The sequence below is a fragment of the Sturnus vulgaris genome, chromosome 2 (assembly GCF_052056855.1).
Source record: "Sturnus vulgaris isolate bStuVul1 chromosome 2, bStuVul1.hap1, whole genome shotgun sequence".
In the NCBI taxonomy this organism is placed as follows: domain Eukaryota; kingdom Metazoa; phylum Chordata; class Aves; order Passeriformes; family Sturnidae; genus Sturnus; species Sturnus vulgaris.
Window position 1 is genome coordinate 116,254,624 of NC_142244.1, and position 20,759 is coordinate 116,275,382.

Here is a 20,759-nt window from a genome sequence, read left to right on the forward strand (position 1 = left end):
GGAGTACTAATAAAACCAAATATTTTTGGCTGTAGTTTAAAGTTCCTACTGTAAATGAGCTAATTTAGGGCTGTATCCTCCCCTGAGATCATGGGCTGGAACATGAGATAAGCAGTAGCTGCACAGACACTTTTGGGTGGTAGCACAGAAATGTGCCTTCTCCATCCTTCAAAAGGGAGGAGAGGGAATTTCTGTAGGAGAACTGACCCTTCCCAGAAAAATGTTCTCAGAAGAAAATCCATGTTCAGTGTCGATGAACTCCAGGAGGGCCAGGCACAGACACAGATGGCAGAGAAATGTTCTCAGATTGCTTCATCCTTTTGTCCCCACAGACTTTAGGGACTGCTGTTAGTTAAACCCTGGCCATGTGTGCTTTTCAGACAGGTGGTGACAGTGGCTTGTCTCCTGGTTACTGACTTGCTTAGGGTGATATTCCAGTTGTTTTGTCATGGTCAGCTTGAGCCCATGGCTGCTTCAACAGGGGCAGATTTTTTTACCTGCAACCCTGAGCTGGGGCTGCTCCCTCCTGCCTTGTCCTCAGGTCTCCAGGGCCACCAGGACTTGCTGCACTCCTGCTGGAAAGGAATCCTGTCAGAAAGGGGATTTGCTGCCAGTTAAACCAGTATTCTTGACCTGAGTGACAGAAATAGTGTTAACCTTGTGTGAGGGAGAGAACCTGGCAGCATGGCCGTGAAACCAAATCCTCGGGAGGCTTCTCAGGAGGAGGGCTGGGTGGGGGAGTTTTCTTTATTTCCATTAAAATATTCTAAAAAAAAAAAAAATTAAAAAAAAGAAAGAAAAAGGAGATTTAGCACCTCTCCTATGAAGACACACTGAGAAAGTTGGGACTGTTCAGCCTGGAGGACTCCAGGGTGACCTTAGAGCCCCTTCCAGTGCCTAAAGGAGCTCCAAGAGAGCTGCAGAGGGATTTTTCATAAGGGCATTGGGGTCAGGACACAGGGAATGGCTTCTCACTGCCAGAGGGAAGGGTTAGATGGGATATTGGGCAGGAATTGTTCCCTGTGAGGGTGGGCAGGCCTGGCACAGGGTGCCCAGATTTGCTGTGGCTGCCCCTGGATCCCTGGAATGTTCAGTTCCAGGTTGGACATTGGGGCTGGAGCAGCCTGGGACAGTGGAAGGTGTCCCTGCCATGGCAGGGGTGGCACTGGGTGAGCTTTGGTGTCCCTTCCAACCCAAACCATTCTGTGAGTCCATGATTAACTTCTGGAGGTGTTTCCTGAAAGTGAAAAATCTGGCACATTTTTTTGCTGCCAGAATTGAGACCATCCCCACTGATCAACCAGCCTCATCCAGCTTTTATTCCTCCCACTGGTTTTTTTTAAACAAATAATGCTATATAATATAAAAAATCCCTCATCCAAACCATCAAGTGATGTCATTCAAAAATTGTCAGTGAGTTATACTTCTGTTTCAATTGCTCTGAAAAAACTGAGCACATCAGACAGTGCACAGCCAGCAGGTTCTGTCCTGCAAGGTCAGGGTGAGTACAGAACGTTATCACTGAGAATGGAAAGCTGAAGAAACCTTCTGGCTTGGCTTACATCTCTTTGTACTTTGGTTTTCTTGTCCTTTACAGTTGTTTCATTTGTGGTATTCACCTGCAATCAAATCTTACACCCTCACAGCAAATACTGACTGCTCGTGAACAGCCTTGGCAGTAGCATTTCTTGAGGGTGCAGATCTTTCCTCAAGGTTTTATTGTTGAGGCTGTTAAAACACTGAGAGGTTACAGTGAAAGAAGAAATAAAAAAAAAAAATCCCACCAACCAAAAATTGAAGTGGTTATACCCAACCACAAGTTAAACATAAAAGCTTTGAGCTCATGTCATGCAGCTCTGCTGTATCATAGCTCCCTGCCAGTGGAAGAGCTGTGGTGTTTCACACTTACCTGCTTTACAAATGTGAATTATAAACATTCCTGTGGCCTTTCTTCACTGGGCACTGCTGGAGTTTGCACTTTGAGCCCTTTTCCCCAGAAATCCATGCCTGCAGGCACAGAGGGGCTGGGGCTGCCTCAGCCCCTCTTGGGGCACCCCTTGGATTCTTGGCAAACTCCAGGGGCCAGCAGGAGCTGCAGCACCTTCTTCTAAACCTGGAAATATTAGAGAAGGGAAGGCATAAACCTACAGTGCCATGCTGGGCAGGAAAGTTATTTTGTTTGCTGAGCAGTTCCCAAGTTGCAGGCATGTAAGGATCTTCTGAGTTCTGCCCACATCAGTGAAGGCAGAGACAAAGGGCTGGTTCTGTTTGCTTCAGTGGATGAAGATTTCACCTCTTACTTCTTATTCCTGTTAAATTTTAAAATTTATGAACTCCTGTTAATTAAAAAAAAATAATAACAACATAATAATTTCAGTAAAGCCCTATGGTATGAATAAAGCAGCAGCACAGGGGAATAACTGCACTCTAATTTTCTCTTAGTGCATCCTTGGATGTGTAGGCTGCTTCTAAAGTGCAGCAAGCCTAGATCTTAAATTTTCTACACAAGAGCTCCCATCATAACTGGAATTATTTTAGGTATCCAGAAAGGCTGAAAATCACATGCAGCATATTTATCTACCTAAGAAGTGCAGCTCTGACCTGCAGCAACAGGAGTTGATGCTGTTTCTGCACATCACTGAGAGCAGGTTCATAGTGCTCTGCCTTTCGAATGGCCCAGCCTTTAGCAGTGCTGGTGGGACCCAGGCACACAAAAAGAGATTTCCTGGCAAAACAATCCAGCAAGGGACGTCTCAGAAGTTTTCCAACAGCTGAAAAACATCAGTTCTTTTAAAATATGTGGCCAGTCCAGTTGCATGACAGTGTGAGGGGGTCTGAATGTCCTGCTGGCACTGACTTGGGATATTCTGCATAGCTGCTCAGGGATTCACCTCCTGTGAGTAATGGTAAACATCCTGAGTCATGCTGGTAGAAATTTGGTGTGATACCAGTGTGGTTATTCATCACACCAGTGTGCATCCCTGTGTGTGTGTGCCAGTGCTGGGTGCCTGTCACAGGAAAGGGGGCTTTGTGTTGGATTATTCTGTCAGTGCCATTCAGAGCTGTTCTCCTGTCTGATACTCATATCTCAGGCAGCAGGGACACAAAATTCCTTGGGGAGAGCCTGCAGGCAGGGCTGTGTGTCCCAGGCAGCCTGTGCTTGGATCACCATTTAATTAATATTGGCCTTGCTTGCAGTGCACCAGCCATTCTGGCACCTCATCTGCTGTTGATTAAACAGAGTTAGCTACAACTGTGGCTGTATTCTGAGTATTATTCCCTCTGCAGACAAGTACTTTTAGCCTGGAAAAAAAAGGGCTAAAGAGGGTAAAAAGAGGTTCATGGGAGCCTCTGCAACTCCCTGACAGGAGGGTACAGCCAGAGCCTGAGGCTCTGCTCCCAGGGAACAGGGACAGGACAGGAGGAAACAGCTTCAGGCTGCTCCAGGGGAGGCTCAGCTTGGATACCAGCAGGAATTTCCCCGTGGAAAGGGAGCTCAGGCTTCTGCAGGGAGGTTTGGAGTGCCCATCCCTGGAGGTGTCACCTGGAGGTGGCACTCAGTGCTCTGGGCTGGGGACAAGATGGGCATCAAACACAGCTTGGACCTGATGACCTTGCAGGGCTTTTCCAGCCTCAGTGACGCTGTTATTTGTGATTTGGGCCACGTTCATTGCTGGCAAAGAGCAGCACGGGCTGAGTTTCTGGTGCTGCAGCTCCACGTGGGCGTCGCGTGTCCAGAGTTTTGGCCTGGAGCCCTTTTCTGTCAGCCTTGCTCACTGCCCTGTCATGCTTTATTGCAGCACAGGGTTTAGAAGGCATCAGGAGGAGCCTGCTGGGGTTTTTAGGTGAGCACAGCATGCCAAGTTACTGAAAATACACCCAAGATCTGTCTGCAAGGTGAGAAAATGGCACGAGAGAGTTTTGTTTGTATTCAGCCCCCGTATAAAGGGGACATTCAGCCTCAGTAATGTGGCAATATATATGTCCATTGAAAAGTTTGATCCTCTTGGTACATCTGTAGAAAAGTAAGAACAATGCAATCACATCTGGCGAGCTCTAGATCTGTACATTATTCCCCAGCCCTTTGATGTATTTACATCACTCCCCAAATGTGTGCACAGAAAGACAAGTTCCAGAGCTTATCTGGCTCCTCCTGTGTGGGATAGCACTGGCACACCCAGCTCTGGCTGGTTTTGTACAATAACTTGTTTCTATCTTGATATTTTAATCTGTCCTGAGCATCAGAGGAGAATTTACATCTCCTGTCTCAAGTATTGCTGCTTCTCACTAGTGCCATCTTTCTGTGTGACACTTTGGATGTGACAGAGGATGGAAACCAGTCCCAAAAACCTTTACTGCTAAAGCTGGATTAGTAAATGCTAGTCTTGACTCAAGAAGCCAGGAAGTGTAAGAAAACCTGCTCTGTGGCTACAAATTTATCCTTCTACAGAATCACAGAATGGTTTGGGTTGGAAGGGATCATCTCATTCCACCCCCTGCCATGTGCAGGGACACCTTGCACTGTCCCAGGTTATTCAGAGTCCTGTCCAGGATATCCTTCCAGGATAACCCTAAATCAGGAACGCTGTTAAGCAAGTGTTGAACTTTCAGTTTGTGTTGTAATAGCCTTGTTTCAGTTTCCTGGAAAGAGACGTCTCCCTAAGCCAGGCTTTAGTGTCAGTTTTGGCTCTTGCCTAAGAGTCCTGCTATTTTAGGGGATGCAGGGCAAACCCTGCAGCCACAAGCAGACCCTGTTACCATCAAGCACAGACATGACCAGCATGAAATTTGGGGTGGGGGTGGAGGAGGGACTGGCAATAGACACCATCTGCCTCAGCAAGTTAGCACCCAAAAGTCTGGAAGCTTCCAAGTCCAGCCTGTAAAGATGGAGCTGAAATAATGAAAATTGTATTTCTGTTTGGAATGAGCAAGGAAAACTGTCACAGCTTTTTTTTTTTTTTTTTTTTTTGCCATGATTTCTAGAGGTGAAAAGATAAAAATCATGTATTTTGCAGACAAGGACTTGTCCCATTTTAGAGTAGCAAGACTGGAATATTGAGGTGAGAAAGAAGAATACACTGCCAATGGTTGAGTTTAAAGCAGAATTCCCACTTTTGGGTTCGTAACAGTACAAGGGAAAAGTCAAGTGCCCAGAACAGTTGCATGCTCATTTTTCCAGCTCACATTGGACAACTTTTGCTTCTCTTTGATTCCTGTTCCTTGTGGTGTAGAGTTGGCAACTGGTTTGCAAATGTTCTCTGTCGTCTTCTCTTCCCTAAAGGATCCGTCTTCTCAGGGAAAAGATTTGAAATGAGTGGCCTGGCATAGCTCAAACAACTTCTCTTCAACCCTGAGAGCTTCAAGACTGAGCTCTGAGAGAAGGCTCTGGTTTGAGTGACACAGGGCATTTTTGGGATGGAGTCCCCACCTCTGAGCTGAACACTTTTTTCTAAGCTTAGGTGTTGTTGGAAGTCGAGCAAAGGCTTTAGAGAGACCAAAATAAATCTGGGTGTGGCACAAATCCCCTTTCCTGGGTGGGCTTCTTTAACTGGGGGCGAGGTGCAGTTGTGGCATCACAGTGCTGGGAGTATGAAAACACTGCAAACATGATCTAACACTGGACTCAAAATACTTTTTCTGTGCAGTTTATGTGAAACTTAGCAGTTTCCAGATCCTGTGTGTGATGTTTCAAAAGCTTAAAATATGAATCCCATAAATCCAGTGAGGATGTGGCAGGCATGGATTTACTGGGGAAGGGAGGGAGGGAACTAAAGGCACGTCAGTGCTGTTGGTGTTCCTGTCTCACTTCAATCTGAACAACATTGCTGGTGAAATTCGGCTTTTACTGAAAAAGTATCTCTTGCTTTTCAAGTTCTGTGGAAAGAAAAATCTTATTTAAAAGCATGACATCAATATCTCATTTGATCATCCACAGATAGCTGGGAAAATTAGACAAAATGGGAATTTGGCTTGTTTAGGGATTTCTTTAATAGGTCTTCAAATGAACTACTTTATTTTCATGGATTTGAAGGGGGAAAGTTGGCTGTTTTAAGTAGTAAGTGGGAAGTGTGCAAAGATGCAAATGGTGATACCTTTAATTTCACCATGTAGTGGAATTTATGCAAATTAGACTTGAATAGCTCATAAATGGTCCCCTCACTTCACTATGTCTGGGGCAAGCTGCAGCTCAGTGTTAGCCAGGCAGTATTTCTACTAAATCAATAGGTTAAAATGCAGTGTGATTTTCAAGTTAGTGTAAATGTGAGAGTAGATAGGCAATTTTAAAAAAGCTGATGCTGAGGAAAGTTACTGTTTCCCTGATAGTGCCTTGCTGCTTTAAAAGTTGAGTTCAAGATCATGGGCAGAAGGAAACCTCTTGTGTGAGAAATGAGAATTTCCAGTCTTTAAGGGAGAATGGATAAAAAGACAAGATTAGTTTAAATGATGTCCACGTTCCCACATTTTTCCACACGTTCTAATTTTTTGATTTATTTATCCCAATTTATTAGCAGTTATTTGGTGTTCAGGTTACTGAGCAGTACTCCACATTATTTGCATTAAATACTGTTGTTATTTTAAAGAGCTTTAATGGTTTTCCACCCCCTACACATGCAGACAAATGCTCCCCACCTGCCCCAGCCCCTCTGCACTCGATTACTGGACGTGGATAAGGGATTCCAGAACATCCCTGCTCTGAAGTGCTGTTAATTGAGGGTCTGGACCAGATTTGCAGCTCTTGTAAACGGGCACAGCTTCAGTGAAATGGTCCTTTTATATATCAGCTGCAGATCTGTCCCAGTCCTGCTGTGGGTTTCTAAATTGGGAAGAATGGCTTGTGGAAATCTCTGATATCTTGGGTGAATAATGGGGCTGGGCAGGGCAGAGCTTGTCCCAGGGTTTTATTTTTTTGCAAATAAAGACCATTTTTCCATGAAAATTTCAGGGCTGTTTTCTCCTGCATGAAATAAATCCTCAACAAACCCTATGGAGGCAGAAGTGTCTTACTGAGTCTCGAGGAGGTCTGGGGAAGGAAAGATGCTTATCAGTCTATAAAAAGAGATTTCTATTGAAAATAAACATTTAAAATATAATGGTATGACTTTTGTTTCTCTGGTTATGCAGCTGCCTTGGGATCTGAGCTCCTGGTAAACACGTTGGCCTGTTAAAGGACATGATTCAGACTGTCCCTGATCCAGCAGCTCACATCAAGGTTAGTTTCCTGTTTATTGTGAGTCCTCAGATGTTTGGAGAGCCATAAAATTAAAGAATATGTACACACACCACAGCTTTTCTTGCATGTTTATAAATTGTGCTACTGCCCAACATGGGCTTCTTTATTCCTCAGTATTTACATGCTGGTGTCTGAGTCAGCCCTGCAGTCTTTATTGCTGACACCTGTGTGATCTGCTCTGAAGCACATGGATATTTTAAAAATAACTTTTTCTAAAATTAACCCTCCATGATCATCCTTTAATATTTGGTGTGTTTGATAAAGTATACATCCTTGAAAAACACTGAATTTCTATGTCCTTGATTCTGCTCCACGACATCCAGTGGCAAACATTAAATTCAACTGAAGAAGGAAAATGAGTAATGCAAAAATTCTGATCCAACAAGCATCCCTTACCTACATTCAGTGCAACGTTTAAAATATTTTAAAACCAGCATTGGTTTGCTGTGTTTCAGAAGGAAGTGTTTGTTTTTACTTCATGATGATGATGATTATTATTACTATTATTACTATTATTGCTGTGGTTTTCTTATCCTTCTTTATGAAAGACTTGGAACCTGTGAGACCTGGCAGATGTAGCTGTTGCAGAGAACAAGAATTTTTGGGGTATTGCATACAAATTTTAATCAGGAGCTGGAGTGATAGGACAAATAGTAATGGCTTCAGACTGAAAGAGGGGAATTTTAGGTTGGATATAAGGAAGAAATTCCTTCCTGGGAGGGTGGGCAGGGCTGGCACAGGGTGCCCAGAGCAGCTGTGGCTGCCCCTGGATCCCTGGAATGTTCAGTTCCAGGTTGGACATTGGGGCTGGAACAGCCTGGGACAGTGGGAGGTGTCCCTGCCATGGCAGGGGTGGCACTGGATGGGATTTAAGGACTCTTTCATTCTTTCTGACTGCCTTGCTGTCTTGTTTTTCTTTGAAGTTACATTTTCTGCAACTTCTTTCATGGAGTTCTCTCTTCAGCTGGCTGCCATCTACCAGTCAGCAGCTCTCTCTAGAAAAAGCTCCACTTTACAACTTATTTTTAACTGAAGCATAGAATAAAAATGAAATATTATTTTAAGCAACTCCCTTTTTCTGTAAAACTCAGTGAATGAAAGAATCTCTCTCTCTATCCCTCTGTGTTGTTTTTGGGTCATGTTTAGTTACTAGGATGAGTTGCAGTAGTGGGAGAGCTCGTTCTTTCCGCCTCTCCAGGTTTTCCAAACCCAGCACTTCCACAGCTCTCTGGTCCTCTGTTGTTTTTATGGAAAGAACAGAAAAACAAATCCTCCTCCCCTCGAAAAACTGAGTTTTTGCCTCAACATGGGTTACAACCAGTAAGACTTGAAAACACTGAAAGGGATTTTGTACTTCTTCATGCTGTCTGAATGCCCACAGCAGCAAAAATAACATATAGAATAACTCAGTTTCGTGCTTTCTGCCAAAACTAGTGCCCAAAGAAGGTTTTTGTAACCACAGGAGTTAGTGGGAGAGGGCAAGGCTGGGTATGAAAGTATCTTATTACAGCAAGAGAGCTGCATAAAAATCTCTGTAATGGTGTGTTCAAGGGAATTGTAGGAGCCTGTTCTCAGCAGAGCATCACCCCAAAGTTGCTGTTTTATTGAAAAAGGGTGTGAGGAAGGCAATTACTTTAATGCTGTGTTTGGGGTAGGAAAGCTGGCCAGCTCCACTTCAAATCCTTCTGATTTCTGTTTATGTCATTAGGGCCTGCTGTGGTCTAAACACATTCTTTGGAAAGCAGCCATGGATGCTCGGGTCATTTCAGCTTTAAAAGTGGACATAGCTGCATTCTTAAAAATAAGCCAGGATAAAGTGCAGGGGATGTGGGAAAGCCTCTTTGGTGTGGTGGGCTTTTCTGTCTGCACTGATCACAGCTCTGGTGCCCCCAGCATGGGAAGGACATGGAAACAAATCCAGAGGAGGCCACAGCATTGGTAAGAGAGACTGGAGACAGGATGAGGAGATTGGGATTTTTCAGCCTGGAGAAGAGAAGGTTTTGTGGAGCCTTCACAGCACCTCCCAGTGCCTGAAGGAGCTGCAGGGAATCCAGAGAGGGACAATTCATCAGGAACTGCAGTGACAGGACAGGGGGAACAGCTTCAAACTGGACCAGAAGAAATTTAGGTTAAGATTTTAGGAAAAAATTCATTCCTGTGAGGGTGGGCACCCCTGGCACATGGTGCCCAGATTTGCTGTGGCTGCCCCTGGATCCCTGGAATGTTCAGTTCCAGGTTGGACATTGGGGTTGGAGCAGCCTGGGACAGTGGGAGGTGTCCCTGCCATGGCTGGGGTGGCACTGGAGGAGCTTTAAGGTTTCTTCCAACCCAACCCTTTCCATGATTTTATGATTCTGTGATCTCTCATTGCTGTTAAGATGCAGAAGAAACAAACTGGGTTCATTACAATCATCCTTGTTAAAGGTTTAGTGTAATTCACTGTATTCTGTCACACAGTGGTGTTTCTTTATATCCTTCAACAAGCAGACACAGCACATGCACATTTAGAGCTGGAAATTTGAAAATTCACCTTCTGGGAAGTGTCTGGATTATTAAGCTTTGGCAGATTTCAATATTTAATTTTTCTGCCTGAACATGTGAGGAAAAATGATGCAAAATATACAAGAATATGGAAGATGAATACTCGGAGATGTCTTTTTTTTTCAGAAATGGGGATTTCATGTGCATCATGTGAGTTTTGTGTGTACTGTTTTGAAATCAGCCTTTTCTGGTACCAGAAGGAAAATGTAACAAATCTCAATGTTCTTGTGCTCCATCCCTGAAGGGGGATAAGAGCTGGATTCTTACCCAGAATTGCCCATTCTGCACCCAGGCAGATCCTGCCCAATTTTGGGAATGTTTGGAAAGCCTCAAAGTGTGTGTCCTCCTTCTGTTTGGGCAGCTTCATTCCAGAGATACTCAAGATTAAGCTTTACATTTTTCAGCTTGAATGAAACATCTGACATTGATCTGGTGACCCTGTGGCTCCCTGATGTGCAATTTCACCTGAGTCACGACCTTGAGTTTTGTCCAAGCACAAAGGAAAGAAACGTTTGATGTGGACAAGAAAAAGGATGGATTTTTTCTGAATTTTTTTATTTCGAGTTCAGCAAAATATGGGGAATTCTGACCCTGATCTTTGAGCAGCTTCACACATTGAGTGCCTGTAAGAGAACTGAAATAAATAAGACTCTTCACATCGATGAAAGTGTGGCTTTGTACAGACAAGACTCATTCACACACACTTTAATGTGATATTTTTGTTGTTCTGTTATTATGAAACTCCAATTCTTACAACCATAGTCACAGGAAAACTCTGAAATGCTGTCCAAGATTTGCATATTTTGTTTTTAGGGATTTATGCTTTGTAAATACTGACCTTTAAATAAACCTTGTATTTTTTAAGGGCTAAATTCTGGTTTTAAAAGAGGTCAAATGTTTTTGACTTTAGTTAGCTTGTGCCATCACTGTGAGGGGATTTTGTGGAACCAATTCTCAAAAAAACAAGTTACTGCTGTTCCTTTGGGCCTCACTGGGAGAGGAGAATCCAAGGCATGGTGTAGGTAAAATAAAATACTGTATTTATCAGTACTGGTGTCTGTCCTGGGATAATGAGTGTGATTTTCATGGAATCAAGGCTGGTGGAAGATTTGGTCTGTTCACATTTAGTTGGTCTGATTTTTCTGTTTGTTGGTGATGATTTTGAGATGTGGGATGGCTGAAGAGGTGAGTGAATGCTTGTGGGTGGCACACTCTGGTTTTTCAGAAGGTGAAGAGTGGGAACAATTTACACTGCAGGCAGCTTAATCAAAGAGGACATTCTTGATAAAAAGTTCTCCAAGGGCATCAAATATTTCAAGCCAAGCTCAGCTGGTCTGTGTCTGCACAGCCTCATTTGTTCTGTGGATGCAACTGAGGTTGTTGCCTCTGAACCTGTCAGTTTTGGGTTATCAAATCTGGAAGCTGTTCCTGATACTACACTGAATGAAAACCTGGTTTCTTAGAAGAAATAAAAGAAGAAATTCCATAGCAGTTTCTGAAAGCCACTTCTGAATTTAGCACTTCTCTGCCTGGGTTGTGGTGGCAAATCCACATTTCCATGCACAGCATCCCATATTGTTACTGGAAGTATCATGAAACCTGACCTCAGAACTCCTTTGTTGGGCAAAGAATATATTGGATTTCAAATTGTGGCAGTGTAGAGATGCTGCTGGATGTACCTAATCTGTTGTGTTATGGTTAAATCTAAGTTCTTTTTTTTTTTTGAAGTGGTATTATTTGTTAAGGAGTATATTCTAGGTCTGATATAATCTGTTATTTTTCCTGGAATTGTAGAGTCTCTCAATAGGATCCAAGATTTTGTTATGCTGGGAGTTTTGTATGCACAATACAGACTTTGCCTGAACAGGCAGGGGGACAAGAAGGGAAGGACAACCGAATTATTGTTATTATTATTATTATTATTATTATTATTATTATTATTATTATTATTATCCTCCAGGATAAAGAGGATAAAGCCAGCCTTTTACCCCCACCTCTTTTTGGGGTCTTGCCTGAGCCAGAAGCCTGGTCCTTGTGGATTCTTTTCATGGCTAAAGCACTTCTTTCATTGCTTATGAAGTGATATTTGGGCAGCTCAGCTGGGAGTGAGAGCATGGAAATCCCAGTCAAGGATACAAAGAGTTTGGCCCCCAGCCCCACGTGGAGTAAACTGAGACCCACTGCAGGCTGGATGAGGAGGTGATCCATGTGCAGAATGGGGTTCTGCTGAATCACAGCCTGCCACCAGGTGATAACACACTCCCATCCCTTCCAGAAAATAGGGAATAGCTGCTCCTGAAAGCAGCTGACCAGTGAGCCAACCCTCCTGCAGGTAGGAGTCAGTGATGACCCAGGAAGGGAACAAGCTCCTGGATGTTACCTGGGCTGCAAACAAAGCTGCTCAGGGATAACTGCTGCCTGCTTCATGGTTGGTGTGAAAAGCTTTTAGTATCAGCAGCCCTCAAAGCTGAGCAGTTGTAGCTCCATCCCATTTTCCTACCTCTCACTGTGGACTTCATTTATTATCCTGGTAAAGCTTTAAAAGCTCTTTCCCTATTTTAGTACTGACAGGGTAAAACCACAGTTGGAGTTTCGCTGTTCTTCTTCCTAACTGTGCTGGATTACAGCCCCTAAATCTTGTTTGAATGATCACTGGAGCTTACTCTGTGTCCTCAGAAAATAAAGTTTACCATGGATGAGTTTATAAACAGAGTTTACCGTGGATGTGGGTGGCACTCCTCCCCTCCCGTGCTCATTCAGAGCTCCCACACTGCCAGGATTCAGATTTGCTGTTCCATTTCCCTCCTGTGTCAGCTACACATCAGTTACCTGTAATAATGCCAGAATCACTACTGGATTTGAACTCTAGAATCCCCTCCTAGGCAGAAATTGTGATTCACTTCTCAGCAGCTTAAAATTCTGGATGGTAACCAAATGATTGCCATAGAGTTCCAGTGAGTAAATTCTTCCTTTTCATTTTTTTCCTTTGCTCTTGAACTCTACCTCTTCTGTCTGCCTGAGCAAATGCCTCCTTGCTAAAGGAAAAGAGAGATAATGGCTTCTGTGTGCTATAATTGATGAACTTTCAGCAATTCGGAGCAAATCCAAGATTGCTGCCAACAACCAGATGGAAAATAGTGTTAATGACATGTTCAAAGAAGAGTATGTTATTTTGATAGGGGATGGTCTAGAGACTTTAATCTCTATTGTTATAGGGACTAATGGCATGGATAATTCCTTAAGTGGGGCCATTTTTAAACAAAAATTATCTTCTTCATAAGCAGGAAAGAGCAAACTAAAGAGTACCAAATGCATTTTCAGAGCTCTGGCTGATAGATGTGCTTTACACAAACCCTTTGTTACATGGAGTCAGATGTGTTTAAATCTCATTTCTGCAGTCTGCCAGACAGTTAAAAGTCTGGACATTTCCACTGGTGATGGGTAGAAATCATAAAATGGATGGGTCTTGGAAACCAGAGCCAGGCTGGGAAGCTGAGGGTGGGGAGAAATTACGAGAAGAATTTGGGAAAGATAGATGAGACAAACTGGAACAGGAACAAAACCAGTTCTACTTTAGAGACTTTGAGAAATAAGATTCATCCTGTTCCTACTGCTCTGCTCTAGAGCCTGGGGTGGGACTGAGAGCTCCCAAATCTCAGCCTGTAAAGGTCTTTCAAGCCCACTGCCAAAATATTTGTCTCCTCTTCCTTAGATCCTGCCCACCCTGGCATGTGAGGTCAGCAAATCCACGAGCCCAAGTGTCCCAATGCTGTTTTGTGCCTCCAAGACTGTAATTCCCTGAAGGGAAGGGGTGCAAGAAAGTCTGGCTCTGGAGCAGCTTTCTCTAAAAGGCTGTGTCCTTCCTTGAAACCTGGTTACAGAAACCACCTGCCCTGGACTGTCCTTGCACAGATCTGCCAAGCAAATGTTAAAGATGTGTGGAGATTATGTCCAAGGAAATCAGAGATTACTGTTTAATGTACACTGGATTTGTGTTTTGCCTTCATCTGGTCACAAATATCCCAAGCAATGGGTCATTTTTCACCTTTCCTGAGGGTGATTCCTCATGACTCCTTACTGTGAAGCATTTCCTTATATTCATTTACCCTGTGGATTCAAAACTCCTTAATTTCACACTGACTTTGCTCCTCCTCACCTTCTTAAAGAGGGAGATTTATAGGGAGAGCTGAGGGGAGGCTCCCAAGCACCCACAGTGTGTGCACATTGGTTCTGCTCAGGGTCCAGTTTGGGTGCTGGGGATCAGGCAGCTTCACCCCTCACCTCTGCATCCATCCCTGCTTTTGGCTGTCCTGGTTGTTTGATCACAAATGTGGTCATAAATTACCCTTTTGTTACACTTCTGGTGGTGCCTTGTGGGGCTGAAAGGCATTTTCCAGGAGCTGCTGCTCCAGCAGCCCAGACAGGGATAAATGATTCTCTTGGACTTGGTGATGTGCTTCATCTGTTCAAAAATTAATCTCTCCTCTCTCTTCTTCTCTCTGCTTCTCCTCTCTCTCTCCCCTCCCTTTTTAGAAAGTCTCATATTTCAACTTTTTCTAAGCCCTGTCCTCTTTAAATCTGAATTTTTACTTCATTATTTCCTACCCATGTTCTTATCTCTTCAAGACCTTTTTGGATTATTTCACCAGTCCTTGGTGTCCCAAAGTTGACTTTGGGGTGCAGTGTCTTTGGCTGATGTGTTATTTTATCCCCTTCTTTAGATTGTTAATACAGACATTACCTCATCATCAACAGTTATGGGCATTTGATTAGATACCTTTCACCAACTTGCTATTTTATCATTTGCCATTAAGTCCTTCCCTGTTGTTTTGTAGGATATTTTCTGACTCCCAGCGTTCTTTCCCAAGACAATTCAAATTCTCATAGTAGAAAATCTTCTTGGCTCAAGTCAGTAGTATTTCCATACATGTTTAATTAGATAGTGATTCAGTAAAATATGTGTTTTCCTGGTGCAATTTTGTTTATTTATCAAAAAGGTGTATGTTGTCCTCACCTAGAAGAGCAGAAAGGGTAATTGCTCTGCCCCATAAATCCTGTGTTTGTGTGGCCAGTGAGTTCTCTTTCCCAAGAGGCTCTGTAGTGCTTTCTTCACTACCACATCCTCCTCAGAAATTCAGCTTTTTGCTGCCTAATAACCTGTAAACCCCAAATGTTGCCCTCCAGATTTGCAGCATGTTTAAATTCAGCTAATACAGGTGACTTTTACTGTAAGATACAAAATCCCAGAATGGTTTGGGTTGGAAAGGACCTTAAAAATCGTCCAGTTGCAACCACTCCTGCCATGGGCAGGGACACCTTCCACTGTCCCAGGCTGCTCTGGGCACCCTGTGCCAGGGCCTGCCCACCCTCCCAGGGAAGGATTTCTTCCTAATATCCCACCTAACTTTACTCTCCTACATCTCTAGGCCTATGCTGCTGTTGCTTCCAGTGTTTTGGTGGGTTTTTTTGTGACACGGAAGGGATCAATTTCTTCTGCTGCTGAGGCTTAAAAGAGTGTTTGGCATGTGTGTTGTGTATTCCATATCATCTGTGATTGCCTTGGATCAAAGAGATAAACTTGCTGGCAGTCATTATCACCTCCTTGAACAGCAGTAAATGTTTGGTGGGACACTGTAACCTGCTATTGCAAATTCGAATTACACTGGGAAGGAGGGAGGTGAATCTGAGGTGTGTTTTGAGCCTTCCAGGCTGGGCTGGCACAGGTTTCTATCTGTACTCACTTGGTCACTTAGAGAGACTTTCCAAGCTCCCAGAAAGCTGACATGTCAAGACTGTGAATAATTTGGGAGGAATCCTGGCACAGGTAGCCCAGAGAAGCTGTGACTGCCCAGTTCTTGGAAATATTCAAGGCCACGTTGGACACTGGGGCTTGGAGCAACCTGGAATAGTGGAAGATATCCCTGCCCATGGCAGGGGTGGTTGGAGCTGAATGATCTTCAAGGTCCTTTCATTCCCAAACCATTCATTTACTTTAAGCAGTATCTGGGTTCCCTTTTTAAAGAGAAGGGGAGATCTGTATTAGGAAGGTGATAATTTTCCTTGGGAAGCAAATGTGTGTTTCCACTTTTCCCATGGGGACTTGATGAAGTTACATTAAGCACAGGGGGGACTTGTGTTTAACTCTTTGTTAGATGGACTGCTCAGCCTGGAGAGGAGCCCCAGCTGAGAGGGCCCCTCAATCCTGGGTGTCCCTGGCTGTCCCTGGGTGTCCCTGAGTGTCCCTGGGTGTCCCTGGGTGCAGGGAGGGGCAGAGCAGGGCCCAGCCATGGCCCCAGAGCCACGGGCAGGGACTGAGCCCAGCAATTCCCCCTGCACAGGAGGCACAACTTCTGCCCTGGGCAGGGACCAGAGAGGGGCTGGGGTCTCCTCCCTGGGGATATTCCAGAATATTCCATCTGGACACACTCCTGTGCTCTGGGATGGCCCTGCTGGAGCAGGGAGGTGACACCAGTGACCCACTGTGGTCCCATCCTGTGTGACACAGCTGGCACGCATGTCCAGGTCTGGGATAACAGAACTTCCCTGCCCAACAGCCGGACTAAAAGGTCCCCAAAATGAACTTGTAGTGAAAAAAAAAAATTTTTAAACTCAAGTGGAGGCCAGCTGAGGATTCAGTTACAGGGAGCCACGAACTCCTAAGTTAAAGCTTCAGAAAATCTCTCCAGTTCCCCCAGAGCTGTCCCAGAACTGCAGCCAGCCGGCTCACAGCACATCAGCCATGGCAGAGACGTTATTAACTGAGACAGAGGAAAATATACTTTCAGTTATTACATGCTAATAAAGCACAAACTAAACAAATTTAGGCAACAGGAGCAATTATGCTATTAAACATTTAACTGCAAGATTGATTTTTAAATTACTAATAATCTAAACCAAAGTGTGCACACACACAAAGAGGAAGGGGAGGAAGGTAATTTTACCAATTGAATCTAATCAGGGCCTCGGTTCAAATGCATGGCTGTAAACGTCAAAATACATAAGGTCTGATGCAAGAGCAGAAGTGGAACCAGGATGGATGAGCTTTCCTCACTTGACCAGATTCTTCTGGCTGGGAGGAAGTTAAACACATGGGGTGGGGGAACTTGGGGAGCTGGGTTATCTCCAGAGCTCCCTTTGGATACTGCTCTGTGTTCCTGAGCTGCCTTTTGGAGTGGGCAGGGAGCAGTGAACTGAGGCACAGAATGTGGGCTCAGCCTCGTGTTTGCCTGAGCCCTTCCACATTCTGCTGCTGGCACCTGCAGAGGAGGATGAGCTCCATCACTCCTGAGCTGGGAAGGAAGGGAAAAATTCCCGTCTTCACCTGAAAAAACTTGTTTTCTGTTCCTGGGCTGCAGCACAAGGTGGGTTTGAAGATCAGGGTGGGACACTCACAGCTCCGGGATTGTATTTGTTTGCAGAGTTTATGGCAGGGCTGCTCCCTTCGAAAAAGTATAAATCTTAATCAAATAAAACTGATGTGCTGCCATATTTACCCAGTCTCACTGGTTGTCCTACATCATGTTTTAGCATATAAGTTACATGACAGAGTTATCCAGGGGTTGCCAGCTGACACAGAAACAAACCCTCATGTTAAATTGCCTGCAGATGTCCTCTTCCAACTCCTGTAAGGAACTTCTACCAGTTCTCTCTCTCCCCCCCCCCCTTTTTTTTTTTTTGTGTGTGTTAAATAAAAGCAGCAGAAGAGGGGGAAAACAATCTCAGTTGAATCTCTGTGCTGGTGCCTCTGTTTGCAGGACAGGAAGCCTTAAGAAGACAATGCAATTTATAGGCAGGCGCAGCAAAAAGCCCTGTAAGGATTTCCATGAGCCTTAGTGGACCAAATGAGTCGTGGCTCTTTTGAAGGCTGGAGCTGACTGAATAATGCCAAGTCTAAGGCTGCCAAGGTGGGCTTTTCAGAAGATTCAGACCTGAGGAGGTGAGAAGATCTTTATGTTCTGTTGAGTGTAATTTATCTGATACTTGAATTTATGGTTAGAGTTTCATCCAGCCATCCCTTTTGTTTGGATATTAATCTAAAGAAATCAGGATTTTATCTGATGGATTTAAATTCTTGCTCGGTTTGGCAGAAATCCCCAAGTAAGGTTGTGACATTCTTGAAAACATTCACTGTTTTCATTTGCATAATTAGGAATCTTTGTTTTGTTTTCATTGTATGAATTTACTGGAGTTTGTGAACTTTTTGCCTGGCTGTCTCCCTTGGTTGGGGAAATCACAGAGTGTTGTTTCTTTTCCCTGGCTGGAGGAGTATGGGCTATTTATACTTCGTTTTAAAATAGGCTTTTCTGTGAGTGCTTTCACTGCTCTTTGCACCGGGATATTTCTGGAGGATCAGCCTGGCCAAAAGCAATTGCGAAAGGTTAGTGGAGAGCAGAGCTCCCATTTAAGCACCTACGTGAAGGAGCAGCCCTTCAAAAGCTGGGAGTGCCAAACAACTCCCACTTGGAACAATGGGAGCTGCTGAGTGCCTGCCGACAGCTTCCGAAAATCTGCCCTCACGTGGCTTCAAAAGGAGATTAATTAGCAAGTCCAGCGATTTTAATTTTTTTTTTTTCCCCCTGGGCTTGTTTAATTCTGCATGGAGAATATTGCACCTGAAGTGTGCTCAGCAGTGGCAGGTGGTGGAGGTTTCTCCTGAGAAGGTGGAGTTCCAGGTGGGTTGGGAGGCAGGCAGGTGTTTCCCGAGTTTTGGTTTTTTTTTCAGGAGAGATTTGCCCAGGAATGTTGAACTTTGCTGGGCAGGTAGAAGGAAAGCCCTGGGGAGCTCCCTCTGTAACAACCCCACATGGATTTTTTTTTTTTTGGTGTAGTTTTCCCGTTTGTCTTAAACTGCTTCGGAAGTGATATAAATGAAACCAGAAAAGGCCTCTCTGGCATTACTGAAATAGGGATGTCCAGATGGGAAATTACAGTAATATCACTTGTGCATTCAAACTTCACGTCCTGTGCAACTTCCATGTGCGGGCAAAGGAGATAAATTTGCTCTCTGGAGCTTCTCTCTTTTGATTAAGCCTGAAACACATTTCTCTTCCCTTTCTGTGATCATGGGGTGAGGTCTGCAGGAAAAATAGGATTAGATATTAATGTTTTGGGGGCTGTATTTCCAAACTAAGTTATCCTTGTGGCTTTCTGTAATGTCTTTTTTTTTTTTTTAATTCTATTCATCACAAATCACCAGCCATTTTTTCATTAATGCAGACCAAGAGCAATAAGAGTGTGCTAAAACAAAGGGCGATTACTTCTGAAAATCAAATAACGAGTTTTGGTTATTGTTGCTTTTCAAACATGGCAAGCAGGTTGGCGACCAATATGTTTGCAAACGACCTAAGTCTTCCCTTCCAGTGGTAATCCGTATTCTTTTGAAAAGCTAATAAAAGTGGTGTATGAAAGAAATTCCTGGGGCACTGCAGAACTCACCCTCCTAGGGAGAGAGCCAGATGTGCTGGTTAATAACCTTGCAGGCATTCAAAGCCAGGGCAGTAACTTGGTATCACCTAAGCCAGACGTTGTGTGTTGGTGCAAGGCAATATCACATCCTGGTCACATTCGCAGCAGAGAGCTGCAAGACATGTGGAGTCTTATTAAAGGAAGGGGAAAAAAAAAAAAAAAGAAAAAAAAAAAAAAAGAAGGAAAAGAAAAGGAGGGGACGGGCAGAAGGAGAGGGAGACAATGTGTCTGTCCTGAGAAGCAGCAAAGGAGCAGACACACTGCTGCACATGTGCGTTAGTCTGTCAGCCTGGATTCTGTTCTCCAGATGTTGGGGTGGATCCTATGGCAGGGACTAGGGAGGAAAAAAGGATTTTAAAAGAAATCACATTTCAGGGGTGAAATTAACGTCTGCAGGTTTTTCAAAATGCAGTCGCTCGGCGAGATTTTTCAGAATGCTTTAATGAAATAACAAACTCTAGATTTAATGGTTTTTACAGGCTTGCTTGGCAGCGCCTCCTCCAAACACAAATGTTTGTGTGTGAAACTTGTCAGTGGCTTTTAGAACCAATATGCCTCAGAGTAGAAAGCACATTAAAGTTGTTCTCAGACCGGTCCTACTGAACTGAAAATTGTTTGTGGCGGGGGTTCCTGAAATCTGATGGATCTTTCTCAAGGCTCCATCTCTCTGAATCAAACCTTCTGAGAGCTTTGGCCATCACATCAAAACGGTGCTTGTGCGTAACAAAAACATCTATATTTACAGTGGCAATTAGAATACATCAGCGTCAAGTTCAGATTTCTTTTTTTTTTTTTACAAAAAACGCCAAATTTGCTTTCCCAGGCGCGGCAGAAAAATAAATCACTTATGGCATTTATGGTATATTTGTAATCCGAAACTGGCGGCTTCGTGTTACCGGGCACGACGTGTGCGGCGCATAAACAAACACTGCACCAAAAAAAAAAAAAAAAAAAAAAAAAAAAAAAAAAAGACAAGTCCCAGCTTTGTCTGCCTGACACTTCACCTCTGTGACCAGAATCCCACAACCAAGGCCACATGTGCCTTTTTCTGCTGAGCTGGTGTTAAGGCTGAGCCGGGCTCAGCCCTGGGCTGGTCCTCGTGGCAGGACTGGGATGTTCCATGGGACAGCGGGGACGAGGTTGGTGCCTGGCCAGCCGTGGCCACTGTGAAGGGAAAGGGATAAATATTTATGTGAGTGCATTAAACAATGCGGTTGTTCTTGCCTGCACATCTTTCATGAGGCCCAGGGAACGCATCACTGACGTGAAAAGATGGTGATACACAAATATTACCAAACTTCACTTTCATGACTGATACAGAGTCGCTGCTTTCAGCTGTCGCAGGAGTGTGGATACGTGAAAATCATGTTGCAAATAGAAATGAGGCAATTTTATGTCAATATTAGGACAGAGCACTCTGGAGGCAGTCTGGATGTTTTCATACATAATCATGGCTTCAGTAAAATTGTACATTTATGGAGACAGCTGGTGTGCCTTTTCCCGAGTTGGAATAGGATCAGCT

The 20,759-nt window shown here is 44.1% G+C and overlaps 1 protein-coding gene across 3 annotated transcripts in view; it reads left to right on the top strand.

The window, feature by feature from the left end:
- The window catches only part of ERG (ETS transcription factor ERG), a 138,082-nt gene that overhangs the window by 30,350 nt on the left and 86,973 nt on the right, over nt 1–20,759 (top strand). For 2 of the 3 annotated variants that reach the window (XM_014880649.2, XM_088160480.1), the window contains exon 2: nt 7,123–7,210. In XM_014880649.2, coding sequence (XP_014736135.1) covers nt 7,172–7,210 — 39 coding nt within the window. In that variant the 5' untranslated portion in view covers nt 7,123–7,171. Of the gene's footprint in view, nt 1–7,122; nt 7,211–17,520; nt 17,709–20,759 lie in introns of those variants that run through there. The other variant, XM_088160481.1, reaches the window with a different exon arrangement.